The sequence below is a fragment of the Panulirus ornatus genome, chromosome 50 (assembly GCF_036320965.1).
Source record: "Panulirus ornatus isolate Po-2019 chromosome 50, ASM3632096v1, whole genome shotgun sequence".
NCBI classification, from domain to species: Eukaryota; Metazoa; Arthropoda; class Malacostraca; order Decapoda; family Palinuridae; genus Panulirus; species Panulirus ornatus.
This window is the reverse complement of record NC_092273.1, coordinates 22,456,920-22,471,548: the sequence shown is the minus strand read 5'-3', so window position 1 is coordinate 22,471,548 and position 14,629 is coordinate 22,456,920. Positions and strand designations below refer to the sequence as shown.

General features: G+C 48.1%; 1 protein-coding gene and 1 long non-coding RNA gene across 2 annotated transcripts in view; one reads left to right on the top strand and one right to left on the bottom strand.

Moving 5' to 3' along the window:
• LOC139764654 (uncharacterized) overlaps nt 1-13,771 on the top strand; it is a 68,656-nt gene extending 54,885 nt beyond the window's left edge. Inside the window, exons 2-3 of the mRNA XM_071691514.1 lie at nt 1,579-1,734; nt 7,545-13,771. Coding sequence (XP_071547615.1) covers nt 1,579-1,734; nt 7,545-8,108 — 720 coding nt within the window. The 3' untranslated portion in view covers nt 8,109-13,771. The remainder of the gene's footprint in view (nt 1-1,578; nt 1,735-7,544) is intronic.
• LOC139764663 (uncharacterized) overlaps nt 1-14,629 on the bottom strand; it is a 146,278-nt gene that overhangs the window by 47,808 nt on the left and 83,841 nt on the right. The gene's annotated exons all lie outside the window — the stretch shown is intronic.

Genomic DNA, 14,629 nt, shown 5'->3' with positions numbered 1-14,629 from the left:
CTGCTGAGCCTCCCACATTACCCACCGCTGCTGAGCCTCCCACATTACCCACCGCTGCTGAGCCTCCCACATTACCCACCGCTGCTGAGCCTCCCACATTACCCACCGTTGCTGAGCCTCCCACATTATCCACCGTTGCTGAGCCTCCCACATTACCCACCGCTGCTGAGCCTCCCACATTACCCACCGCTGCTGAGCCTTCCACATTACCCACCGTTGCTGAGCCTCCCACATTATCCACCGTTGCTGAGCCTCCCACATTACCCACCGTTGCTGAGCCTCCCACATTACCCACCGCTGCTGAGCCTCCCACATTGCCCATCGGTGCTGAGCCTTCCACATTACCCACCGCTGCTGAGCCTCCCACATTATCCACCGTTGCTGAGCCTCCCACATTACCCACCGTTGCTGAGCCTCCCACATTACCCACCGCTGCTGAGCCTCCCACATTACCCACCGCTGCTGAGCCTTCCACATTACCCACCGTTGCTGAGCCTCCCACATTACCCACCGTTGCTGAGCTTCCCACATTACCCACCGCTGCTGAGCCTGACCCACCGTTGCTGAGCCTCCCACATTACCCACCGTTGCTGAGCCTCCCACATTACCCACCGTTGCTGAGCCTCCCACATTGCCTACCGTTGCTGAGCCTCCCACACTACCCACCGTAACGGCCCTTCCGTATCGCACATTTACGGCCAGGATTTTCATAGTTGTGGGGGGGGGGGGGTAAAGACACAGTCGTTAGCAAACAAGAATTAATGGCTCGTTCAGGGATGGGATGATCGGGAGGGGGGGGGGGGGGGGCTTCTTTAAAGGAGAAGGAACAAGAAGGGATAGATACTCCCTCTCCCATTACTACTGAAACTCCAATTTCCTCCTCCATTAACGTGGAACGGATTCATCTCCACAAGTTGCTTCCCGTCCCACTTCTATTTGAAGGGAATTGCCACCCTGTTCCACTATTACTACTACTGCCGCCCGGGGAAGTACCTCCCTATTCCACCATTACTGCCGCCCGAGGAAGTACCTTCCTATTCCACTTTTACTGCTGCCCGGGGAAGTACAACCCTATTCCACCATTTCTGCTGCCCGAGGAAGTACAACCCTATTCCACCATTTCTGCTGCCCGGGGAAGTACCTCCCTATTACACCATTACTGCCACCCGGGGAAGTACCTCATTATTCCACTATCACTGCTGCCCGGGGAAGTATCTCCCTATTCCACCATTACTGCCGCCCGGGGAAGTACCTCCCTATTGCACCATTCATTCGAGGTAACGAACAACCCATTCCATTAACACTGCCTAGGACATGATTACGTAATGCCACTGTCTCCCTGAGCTGCCGTCATTCCTAGCGGGAAGTGGCTCCTGTACTTCACTAACACTACTGTCGCGGGGAAAGTAACGCCACTCCAGTGGTACTGTCCTCATCTGTTCCTTGGGGGCTGGGCAATGATTTCCAATATCATTTCATTTCCTCAACCTTTCGTCCATCACTCACACTCCCTCCCTCCTCGCACGGTACTGTACAGCACAACTCCCTGACGGACGCTCATCTCTCCCCACCTCACAGGTGTACAACATGCTCATCACCACGCTGTTCCTCCTCTTCGTCCTCACCACCGTCGCCCTGCTCATATTCCTGCTGATGAGACGGCCTCCCTGCTGTCCCTGCTGCCAGGACCCCTACGACACCTCGGCTTCTGCTGCTGGAAGCACCGGCTCCCAGGTAATGACTAGATCCCCCAGCGGGTATCATGCACGATTTCAGCAGGTCGGGGTCGATTCAGGGAATGCTTTCTGATATCCAGTAGGTGTGCCGGCTGGTAAGTAACATACCGCACGGTAAGTAGGTAATGATACTTGCATTACAGTAAGTAGGTATTGATGCTTACACACCTTACATTAAGTAGGTATTGATACTTACACACCTTACAGTAAGTAGGTATTGATAATTACATACTTTACAGTAAGTAGGTATTGATACTTACCTTACAGTAAGTAGGTATTGATACTTACACACCTTACAGTAAGTAGGTATTGATAATTACATACTTTACAGTAAGTAGGTATTGATACACACCTTACAGTAAGTAGGTATTGGTAATCACATACTTTACAGTAAGTAGGTGTTGATACTTACACACCTTGCAGTAAGTAGGTACTGATGCTTACACACCTTACAGTAAGTAGGTATTGATACTTACACATCTTACAGTAAGTAGGTATTGATACATACCTTATAGTAAGAAGGTATTGATACTTACATATCTTAAACTAAGTAGGTATTGATACTTACACACCTTACAGTAAGTAGGTATTGATACATACCTTATAGTAAGAAGGTATTGATACTTACATATCTTAAACAAAGTAGGTATTGATACTTACACACCTTACAGTAAGTAGGTATTGATACTTACATACCTTACAGTAAGTAGGTATTGATACTTACACACCTTACAGTAAGTAGGTATTGATGCTTACACACCTTACATTAAGTAGGTATTGATACTTACACACCTTACAGTAAGTAGGTATTGATACATACCTTACAGTAAGTAGGTATTGATACATCCCTTAAACTAAGTAGGTTTTGATACACACCTTGCAGTAAGTAGGTATTGATACTTACATACCATACAGTAAGTAGGTATTGATACATACCTTACAGCAAGTAGGTATTGAGACTTACACACCTTACAATAAGTAGGTATTGATACTTACACACCTTAGAGTAAGTAGGTATTGATACTTACCTTAAAGTAAGTAGGTACTGATACACACCTTCCAGTAAGTAGGTATTGATACTTACACACCTTACAGTAAGTAGGTATTGATACTTACCTTACAGTAAGTAGGTATTGATACTAACCTTACAGTAAGTAGGTATTGATACACACCTTACAGTAAGTAGGTATTGATAATTACACACCTTACAGTAAGTAGGTATTGATAATTACACACCTTACAGTAAGTAGGTATTGATAATTACACACCTTACAGTAAGTAGGTATTGATAATTACACAACTTAAAGTAAGTAGGTATTGATACTTAACACCTTACAGTAAGTAGGTATTGATACATACCTTACAGTAAGTAGGTATTGATACACACCTTACAGTAAGTAGGTATTGATACACACCTTACAGTAAGCAGGTATTGATACACACCTTACAGTAAGTAGGTATTGATACTTAACACCTTACAGTAAGTAGGTAATGATACTTAACACCTTACAGTAAGTAGGTATTGATAATTACACACCTTACAGTAAGTAGGTCTTGATACTTACACACCTTACAGTAAATAGGTATTGGTACTTACACACCTTACAGTAAGTAAGTATTGATACTTACTTTACAGTAAGTAGGTATTGATACTTAACACCTTACAGTAAGTAGGTGTTGATACACACCTTACAGTAAGTAGTTATTGATACTTACCTTACAGTAAGTAGGTATTGATACACACCTTACAGTAAGTAGGTACTGATACTTACACACTTTACAGTAAGTAGGTATTGATACTTACACACCTTACAGTAAGTAGGTATTGATACTTACACACCTTACAGTAAGCAGGTATTGATACTTACACACCTTGCAGTAAGTAGGTATTGATAATTGCGCACCTTACAGTAAGTAGGTATTGATACTTACACACCTTGCAGTAAGTAGGTATTGATACACACCTTACAGTAAGTAAGTATTGATACTTACACACCTTACAATAAGTAGGTATTGATATTTACACACCTTACAGTAAGTAGGTATTGATACACACCTCACAGTAAGTAGGTATTGATACTTACACACCACAGTAAGTAGGTATTGATACTTACACACCTTAGAGTAAGTAGGTATTGATACTTACACACCTCACAGTAAGTAGGTATTGATACTTACACACCTTCCAGTAAGTAGGTATTGATACTTACACACCTCACAGTAAGTAGGTATTGATACTTACACACCTTACAGTAAGTAGGTATTGATACTTACACACCTTACAGTAAGTAGGTATTGATACTTACACACCTTACAGTAAGTAGGTATTGATACTTATACCATTTACAGTAAGTAGTACTGACAGTAGACTATAAATGTATCCCCAGTTATATTTTTCTTAACTGAGTCTTCCGTAAGTTTTGATAAGCGCTGGTCAGTCGATGTGACATTGATCAACGTGTGACAAACTTTGCAACACGGCGTTACAGCACGAGGCTTGTCACGCGATGACGTGGTGGACCCTTGGTGGGTGGATGGAAGGTATTACAGACCTTCGAGACTTTACAGAGTACAGCATACAAGACCTTATGGTACGTGAGCCACGGTAGTGGAGCATGATCTTCCTCCAGCTACACAATGTAGGCTGTTCTTCATCAGCCATGCATTGCGGTGTGAGCTCTACTGAGACTATTCTCCCTCGTTTACCTAAGCAACTTATTAATATACAATTTGGGAGCTGACGTGATCCTCGAGCTTGTCTTCCTGGATCAGGCAAGTTAATGCGGTGCCAGTCTCCAACACTATAATTAGATCGACGTGCGTCCCTTGTGAAAGGAAGAAATTGGACTGTGACCACAGAATGTAGCTTACCCATCCCTGCTTCTGATTGGGACCCTGTGTTTCTAGAAGACGTGAAAATCAGTTCCCTAAACTCAGACTGAACTTAAGAGGCTTGTTATATTGCTCGAGTCTAGGTTGACTGACAGGACGGCTGCTAAAGCATGTGCCATAGATACTAAAAAAAAATAATGATAAATAAATAAATAATCATAACAAAGAGTTGGTCTATAAATGTACATTATCATCTCGAACACTGCACGGTTTTTATGAAGCACATACAACTGGACACACAAAGCCTCAGACTCTAAAGGCTTGATCAAGAGTTGAATGTATTCAAAACAGACGTGAGAGTTGATTCATGAGTCTGAATAACTCTCTCGTAAAATGAAATGTAATTCAACGAGCGTAACATTGTTCAACGTGGCGTAACAATGGCCTGGGTTGTATTTCAACCTCTTCTGATTCGTTGGGCGCCCTCTCAAAGAACATTCGAAATGTATAGCAGTATTCAAAATATATATGGAACACTTTAACGGGGATTTATGTAACTCTATGTATTCAGGCATGACCTGTATCTAGGCGCGATTGTTAGCCGACAAAAAACTCAACGAGATGTAAGCGATGAGCGTCGTGAGGAAGGGTTCCGCTGGTCAAAGGCGGTGTTCCTCAAGGTCGATGTCTGCGCCCCTGGCCCTTACTGACGACTGCACACAAACACAGGAGGGACTAGCCTGGTTTTAGGAAATGACTTTGGATGCTCTGGAGCGGAAGGCAATGGAGATAATGATACGACCCCCAGCCTCTCCACCAGCACAACTTTTCCCTAGAAGCAACACCAGGGCAACCCACGAACCACTCTCAAACCCCACGACCACTCACCCAGTCTTCTCCATCGCACCTGGAAAGGCCAAAGGTCTCCAACACTTCCACGGCCGTCAGGGATCATCCCTCATGCTGCTCCCTGATATAAGTTCAGAGCAAGAGTGAGGCAAGACGAGAGAGAGAGAGAGAGAGAGAGAGAGAGAGAGAGAGAGAGAGAGAGAGAGAGAGAGAGAGAGAGAGAGAGGCAGGAGGAACTACACGTGTAGGAGGTCAAAGGGAGAGTGGGAGGGAGTTGGAGCGAGTGGAGAAGGGAGAAGGGAGCCGCTGAGGTCTTTGTTCGTGTGGAAGTGTGCCACACCATCTAGTGGGGGGCCCCACCGCCTTTCATACTACCTAGTGTTGTCCACCACCTTACCATACCACGTAGTGATCACAACACCTACAGTTGTATACCACACCATTACATCAGGTACTATTGTCTACCACCCCACTACATCATCTAGTTTCGTCTGCCACATCACCTAGTGTCGTCTGCCATCAAACATCACTTAGTGTTGTCTATCAACTTACCACTCCACCCCACTACCTAGTTTCGTCCACCACACTGCTGCAAAATTTCGTCTACCACTCCACCATACCACACACTTAGTACCGCCTAACCACACCACATCACCGCTTAGTGTGGTACCGCACACCATCTCACTGCCCATCCTCGTCTACCACTCAAAACACTCACCCATACCCACACACTCCCGACACAAACACCCACCAAGCCCTAGAGCAAACACAAACCCATCCTGCACAAACTATCCCTGCTGCTCCATAGGTCCCCCCATTCACACACTACACATTATACCCACTTAACACCAGAGGCATGACGAACTACCCAGCCAACTTCAACAGTACGACATAAACACTGTCCTCGTCCATAAACCCAGACTTACGCCCAGCTCCTCCCTTCTTGCCATATATATATATATATATATATATATATATATATATATATATATATATATATATATATATATATATATATATATAACAACATAACCCTTGCTCATACAACAAGAAAGAGGAGGAAGATTCACAACACCTGTGCACAACATCCTGGCCACAACACCGGTCAGCACACACAACAGCTCTACATACAACAACTGACGCTCCCTGAAACATCATCCATGAAGATAAAACCTTACAACACCTACTACAACACCACACAGCGTCGTCTTACAACCACAACACCAAGGGTCGTTTACCACAAACATCTAGTGCTGTCCGCAGAATCGTCTATGTCTCGACTCTCATGGCTGGATTCCCCTGCCACCTTCCTGTATTTGTTATTGGCGTTAGTAACCACACACACTGCGAGAGGAGGTCACAAGGGAGGGATACAGTACAATACAGGAGGTGTCGGAGCCAGGGGGGAGGGGAGCGGCGGAGGCAACAGCTCCTCCGGGGGCGGCGGTGGAGACGCCCTCGAGGCATGATTGAGGAGCGTCAGGTTGGATCTGTCGTTCCTTTTCCCCTGCCGTCTGCTGCCTCCCTTCGCCAGACCCCATCAGGCTGATTGTTTCCTGACTTACAGCACCTCGTCTGATGACTCCCCTCACTCAGGACCACGCCCGCCAGGGAGCCACCACGCCCACCGGGGACCACGCCTAGCTAGACCCACACCCTTCCATTAGTTTAATAACCAAATATTTACAGTATATGGCAACCTCGATTCACAGTCTGACTTTAATAATAACAAATAATAATAATAATAATATTGTATCTTCATCTTACAGGAGGCAAGGCTGGATGAGATCGCTCACACTCACATCAAAATAATATATCATCCCCTTGCCACGATCTTCACTCCTTCCGGACGCTCCTATTCGCTTAAAACTTCCGCATTACATCCTCCCTCTCTCTCTCTCTCTCTCTAACTGGCCCTACACGTAGTGAATGAGCCTACATCACGCTATATGGTTGTAGGGTTAGACCATTATACAGAGTAACGTGGGAGTAATACGAGTGTTCACCCAATACTAAACAGTTCATAGCTCCTGGGTTAATGTACGTGACTTTGTTATCGACAAGTTTCAAACTAGGCCCACATCCTGGCTCTCCTAATAACGCTCGCTGTCTTTTCTGACCCCACAGGCGGCCAACATCACGTACCTGACGGAGACGCATGGCATTGTGGTGAAGAAGTGGATGAAGGACTCGCCCCCACCTTACGAGTCTCCTCCAGACTACAACAGTCTGTCGCCCGAACTGATCATGGATGCCAAGACCCTTCAAGAACTGGTCAACACCTCCCAGGCGCCAGCCTCGCAGCCCCAGGCTCTCCCCGCCGGCGTCCATAACCCCACCACCTCGGCTGGTAACCAGGGCAGGTCTCCTTCGCCCCTCTGCACCACGCCGCTCTTCAGCCCCTCCTTCTGCGACTCCCCCAGAAGCCTGACCCCGACGATGCACCAAGAGACCAAACTGCTCGGGGTGTACGACAGGCCGCCCTCACCCATCTTCACCCAGCACCAACAGTACCCGTCATCAACCAGCACCCACTGTCACCCATCAACGGCTGCTTACATGGCATCTTCGACGGCACCCACAACAGTGCCTTCAGCAGGATACGGACAGCCGGCGCCCTCTCCTCCTGCGTATGAGACCCTGCGCCTCTACAGTTACGATGGAAGAAGAAGAAAAGAAGACAATCAGTGATAAGTTGGGAAACTTACAATCACAATGAGCAATCTCTTGTCACAGCATCAGACTCTGCATTAAGGTCTAAATCCATGTCTAGTTATACCAAGCAATTACGTCAGCTTTTGTCAATCATGTTCTAGGTGGAAAATAGCTTTGGATTAACTTGTAGAACTGTAAAATCAATATTTATGGTGAAGTATCAAAACAAAAGGCAGATGACTGTGAAGGCAGTGTTTTCACATCAGTCTTTAAATGTCATGAGGTATTTCTCCCCTCTTTCCCACTGAGGTCCTAGCATAGTCTACACAGACCAACCGAACTGTACAGACGCTGCGATGACGGCTTCCCTGCTGAGGGAACAGTTATCTGTGCAGACCTTCATGATGGGAGACGCTAAGAAAAACACTGCATTCACTACACTCTCCAATCCCACACCACAGACATACGAAAGAACCGACCAACCAACACTGCTCACACGACCAACCAACACTGTTCACACGACCAACCAACACTGCTCACACGACCAACCAACACTGTTCACACGACCAACCAACACTGGGTTCACGACCAACCAATACTGGGTTCACGACCAACCAACACTGGGTTCATGACCAGCCAACACTGGGCCCACGACCAACCAACACTGCTCACACGATCAACCAACACTGGGCCCACGACCAACCAACACTGTTCACACGACCAACCAACACTGGGCCCACGACCAACCAACACTGGGTTCACGACCAACCAACACCCCACGACCAACTACCACTGGGCCCACGATCAACCAACACTGGGCCCACGACCAACTACCACTGGGCCCACGACCAACCAACATTGGGTCCACGACCAACCATCACTGCTCACACGACCAACCAACACTGTTCACACGACCAACCAACACTGGGTTCACGACCAACCAACACTGGGCCCACGACCAACCAAAACTGGGCCCACGACCAACCAACACTGGGCCCACGACCAACTACCACTGGGCCCACGACCAACCAACAATGGGTTCACGACCAACCAACACTGGGCCCACGACCAACCAACACGGGGTCCACGACCAGCCAACACTGGGCCCACGACCAACCAACACTGGGCCTACGACCAACCAACACTGGGTCCACGACCAACCAACACTGCTCACACGATCAACCAACACTGGGTTCATGACCAGCCAACACTGGGTCCACGACCAACCAACACTGGGCCCACGACCAACCAACACTGGGTTCACGACCAACCAACACTGGGCCCATGACCAACCAACACTGGGCCCACGACCAACTACCACTGGGCCCACGACTAACCAACACTGCTCACACGACCAACCAACACTGGGCCCACGACCAACCAACACTGGGCCTACGACCAACCAACACTGGGTCCACGACCAACCAACACTGCTCACACGATCAACCAACACTGGGTTCATGACCAGCCAACACTGGGTCCACGACCAACCAACACTGGGCCCACGACCAACCAACACTGGGTTCACGACCAACCAACACTGGGCCCATGACCAACCAACACTGGGCCCACGACCAACTACCACTGGGCCCACGACTAACCAACACTGCTCACACGACCAACCAACACTGGGCCCACGACCAACCAACACTGGGCCCACGACCAAGCAGCGACGGGCCCCCAGACCAAGAACCAATGGGGCCGGGCCCCCCTGGGGACCCTTGCCTCCTACCCATCAACAAGGTCTTGCTACTTCACCATAAGCGACCCTCCGTCCATGATTGTGACTAGTATGTGTTAAGGAAGCTGGTGCCGCTCCTGACGTGCTCACCACCGACCAACTGGGAACACCTGCTCAAGCCTGACCCTCCCTCCTCTTTTGTGCTCCTCTGACGGCAAAAAGTTCGCGTCATTTTTCGCCCCTTGAGTGAGGGAAGTAGCGCCGAGTTTAGGTAAAGATGAGCAAGTGTGGTGGTGGGACACGGGTCTTGATGTGCGCGGGTGTGGACGATACACCCAGTGTTTCCTCCAGTGCCACTCCTGGGAGGCCATCTTGGCAGGTGTTCCGAGTGTAACCTTTTTGGTACTGTCTCTCGAGTGTTACTGTATTGTGAACGTTGAGTGTAAGTGGTACTCGATGCTCTCCTCTCGTTGTGCCCCAAGGTGGTGTTACTTTGGCTGTTGCGAGGGAGTGAAGCCGCGGCCGGCTCCCTTCGGTGCTGTACCGGGAGGGAGGGAGTGAGTGAGTGTCAGGTCCCCATGACTGGTGTGGTCCCACGAGCGTCCCACCAGTGGGATGGACAGCCCCTGTGGGCCGGCCGCCGTGCCCTCCGCACATTGTTCTGGGTGTTGCTTCACGTACAGTGTATTAGTGTTGTTACCAACATTACTGAGTGTTGTACAGAGTCATAACCTCCTTGTGTTGCACTCTCCCGGCCAGGCGCCGCAGCCCCTGGCAATCCCTCCTGGGTGACAGGACTACTGTGGTGCTAAGAATGTCTTGGCCTTCCCCTGACGACGCCCCAGAGACAAGCTGGACGGACGAAAACCTCCTGAAGTGTGTACCCCCGACACCAGCCCCCTTCTGAAACCCTTCCCAAGACGAACCCAGACTCTAAGCCACGGAGCCCCCATTCCCCTGCCCTGCAGTTCTGAATTCCACAAATAATACAAACATTCAGTCTAGACACCTGAGGGTCCGTACATGTACTACATTCCTCGACCATGGCAGTAGGACCTTGCAGCGTGGAGGACCCTGCACCTGACTGTAACTCTTCAATGATCCACGAGTCACACGCGAGGCCCACCAAGAACACTGCCTCATCCAGGACGCTTCCTGCTTCTTCCCTCGTTATGATATTAGCTCGAGGGGAGTGGGGGGAGGCCTTGCCCCCTGAAGTGACCAGAGATGAGGTCAAAGGTCAGGGGCATCGTACCCAAGGGTCTTACGGACGTGTTCAAGGATCGCATCACCCTGCTCAAGGGTTTGAATAGACGTATGACTATCTTAGTTGCGTTCATTGGCTGGACCTGGTATCATGTGTGTACTGCACATTACGGGTGGAGGAGACCTGGGTAGTCCTGGTCACCGTGAGCGTCTACGCCTTCCGTGTGCAGGACCACCAGCCTCCACAACCGCCGCTCCAGGTCGCGACGACCCTCCTCAACAGTGAGGTGGCCAAGTCGTCTAGAGCCATCACTGGAACAAACCAACACCACTCTTCGTTTATTCCACCGAGTGTCGACTGAAGTGCCTGACACCGACCTCCCTGGTGGATCAGTGGTGACCTGGTGGAATGACCTGACTGGCCAGGAGATCGCAGAGGACCTGGTGACCTGAGGGCACAGCGTCCTTAACAGGTCTCCCATCCTCAGGGGACATGGATAAACTGGTTCGCCCACACGTATGTTTCCTGCTGCACCACCCGGCGTATACTCGACCCCCCAACCCCTCATCCAATTCACCCCCCTCATATAGGTACCCCCATTATCCTACCCCCTACATCCCTACATCTCCTCCCCAACATATCTACCCCCTTCGTCAAGTCTTCCCCGCATACATATCCTCCACATGTACAGCCTTCCTCCACACACATTTCCCCACGCACGAGCCATCTGTGATGACCCAATTCACAGATATCTCCTCCTCGTGTAGTCGCCTCGTTCCTTCTTGCCACGCACCCTCCACCCAGCCCTACTGGAAGACAGTACACCCTGCAGGAAGGGTTACTGCAGCAGCCGGTCAGGAACTAGGACCCAGATGCGGGTTACTGTCCCATCTCTACATCGACTCCTTCGCCCGAGAGGTCGCGCGACGCCAGGCCACACAGTCCAGTCCTGTCCATAAGTAACAAGCCGACAAGGGTTCGTGGACGGTGTCACTCGAGCGTGGACGTGTGAGTTCCCCCCCACCTGATGGATGATTCTAGTCAAACGTCCGCACTGTGCTGAAGGCCAGACGGTCCAAGCGTCTGGAGGCAGACGAGAGAATAGAGGGAGACGAAGTTTTTTTTTTTTTTCAGAAATGTCACCAGTGTGACACGACTGGGCGGTGCTGGCCGCTCACTCACCACCTCTGACCACGCAACTACTGACTCGTGAGGTGTTTCTGGACGACATGCAGACAGCAAGCAAGGCCTCCTTCTCCTCCTCCTCCTCCTCCTCCTGCGACCACCTAAGGTCATGGTTTCCGTAATGTTCGAGGAAGGAAGGAATGTTGCAGCCCTACACAGCTGTATAACAGTTACCTTTACTTTATACCACACTACAGGCGCCCATCACACCATATATACATATATATATATATATATATATATATATATATATATATATATATATATATATATATATACCTTCATGACCCTTATAACTGGGCTCGTGTAGCCTCAGGCCTGCGCTACAATAAGTGATAAGAACATTATGGATTCCTGAGGTGGGGAAAGTTTCTTCCAATACAATGTGTTCCTCTACACACATACACACACACACACACACAGACGCCATATGACCCTAACCTTTGTGTCAAACTGAGAAAGTATATCAGACATTTACATGGAGGGAGAGGTAATGTAAACAAAATCATTGATGTAAATAACCCGGAGTCTATTGCTCCCTAGCTCATTTAATATATTTTTCTTTAAATAATAATATTTAAATGTATTTATGAATTTATTGTATATTTAAAAATTTCTTTAGGCAAAATGTTATTATATGTAGTGTATCGAGTGAGATCTGCTCCTGTATCGGTAGAGAAATGCAAGCACTTGTAGTGACACTGCCCTGCAAGCAATGCTGCACTGGCAATGATCTGCAAGCAATGCTGTACTAGCACCACCCTGCAGGCAATGCTGTACTAGCACCACCCTGCAGGCAATGCTGTACTAGCACCACCCTGCAGGCAATGCTGTACTAGCACCACCCTGCAGGCAATGCTGTACTAGCACCACCCTGCAGGCAATGCTGTACTAGCACCACCCTGCAGGCAATGCTGTACTAGCACCACCCTGCAGGCAATGCTGTACTAGCACCACCCTGCAGGCAATGCTGTACTAGTACTGCCCTACAAGCAGTGATCCACTAGTACCACCACGCTTGGAACGTTGTACTGGCACTGCCCTGCAAGCACTGATGCATGCACTGGTAGAGCGGGCAGTGGCTGAGGCGGCAAGTCTGCAGTGACGAGCAAGCAAGCATGTCTGCAGTGACGAACAAGCAAGCAGGTCTGCAGTGACGAGCAAGCAAGCAGGTCTACTGTGACGAGCAAGCAAGCAGGTCTACAGTGACGAGCAAGCAAACAGGTCTACAGTGACGAGTAAGCATGCAGGTCTACAGTGACGAGCAAGCAAGCAGGTCTACAGTGACAAGCAAGCACGCAGGTCTACAGTGACAAGCAAGCATGCAGGTCTACAGTGACAAGCAAGCAAGCAGGTCTACAGTGACAAGCAAGCAAGCAGGTCTACAGTGACAAGCAAGCAAGCAGGTCTACAGTGACAAGCAAGCAAGCAGATTCTGTTTTAGGTTAACAACGCATAAAACTTGGGCCGTTGTAAAACCATTAGTTTTCACAAGTTTTAATGTCATAACTTAAACTCGTTTGATTTTGAATGTAAGCTTCCACGAAATGTGTCCTCTCGTGTATTAGAATGTGTGTAGAATTTGTATTAATATTTTATATATGTTTAATAAAAAATCCTATTTCATATCGGATCTGTTATTCAACCTGTAACTTCTATTGCACTCCCTTCTCTTCCATATATCTACACACACACACACGCGCACACACACACACACACACACACACACACACACACACACACACATATATATATATATATATATATATATATATATATATATATATATATATATATATATATATATATATATATCATCCCTAGAGACAGAAGAGAAAGAATACTTCTCACGTATTCCCTGCGTGTCATAGGAGGCGACTAAAAGGGGAGGGAGCGAAGGCTGGAAAACCTTCCCTCCTTTTTTCACTTTTCCAAAAGAAGGAACAGAGACGTGGACCTAGTGAAGATTCTTTCCCTCTGAGGCTATGTCATCTGTTGTTGACGCTACCTTGCTAACGCGGAAAATGGCGATTATGTATGGAATATATATATATATATATATATATATATATATATATATATATATATATATATATATATCACCAGTAACAAGATGAGGATGATGAGGAAGAAGAAAGGCCACATTCGTTCACACTCAGTCTCTAGCGGTCATGTATAATGCACCGAAACCACAGCTCCCTATTCACATCCAGGTCCCACAGACCTTTCCATGGTTTAACCTAGATGCTTCACATGCCCTGGTTCAGTCCAGTGACAGCAAATCGACCCCGGTATACCACATCGTTCTAATTCACTCTATCCCTCGCACGCCTTTCACCCTCCTGTATGTTCAGGCCCCAATTGCTCAAAGTCTTTTTCACTTCATCCCTTCACCTCCAGTTTGGTCTCCCACTTCTCCTTGTTCCCTCCACCTCTGACACATATATCCTCTTTGTCAATCTTTCCTCATCCATTCTCTCCATA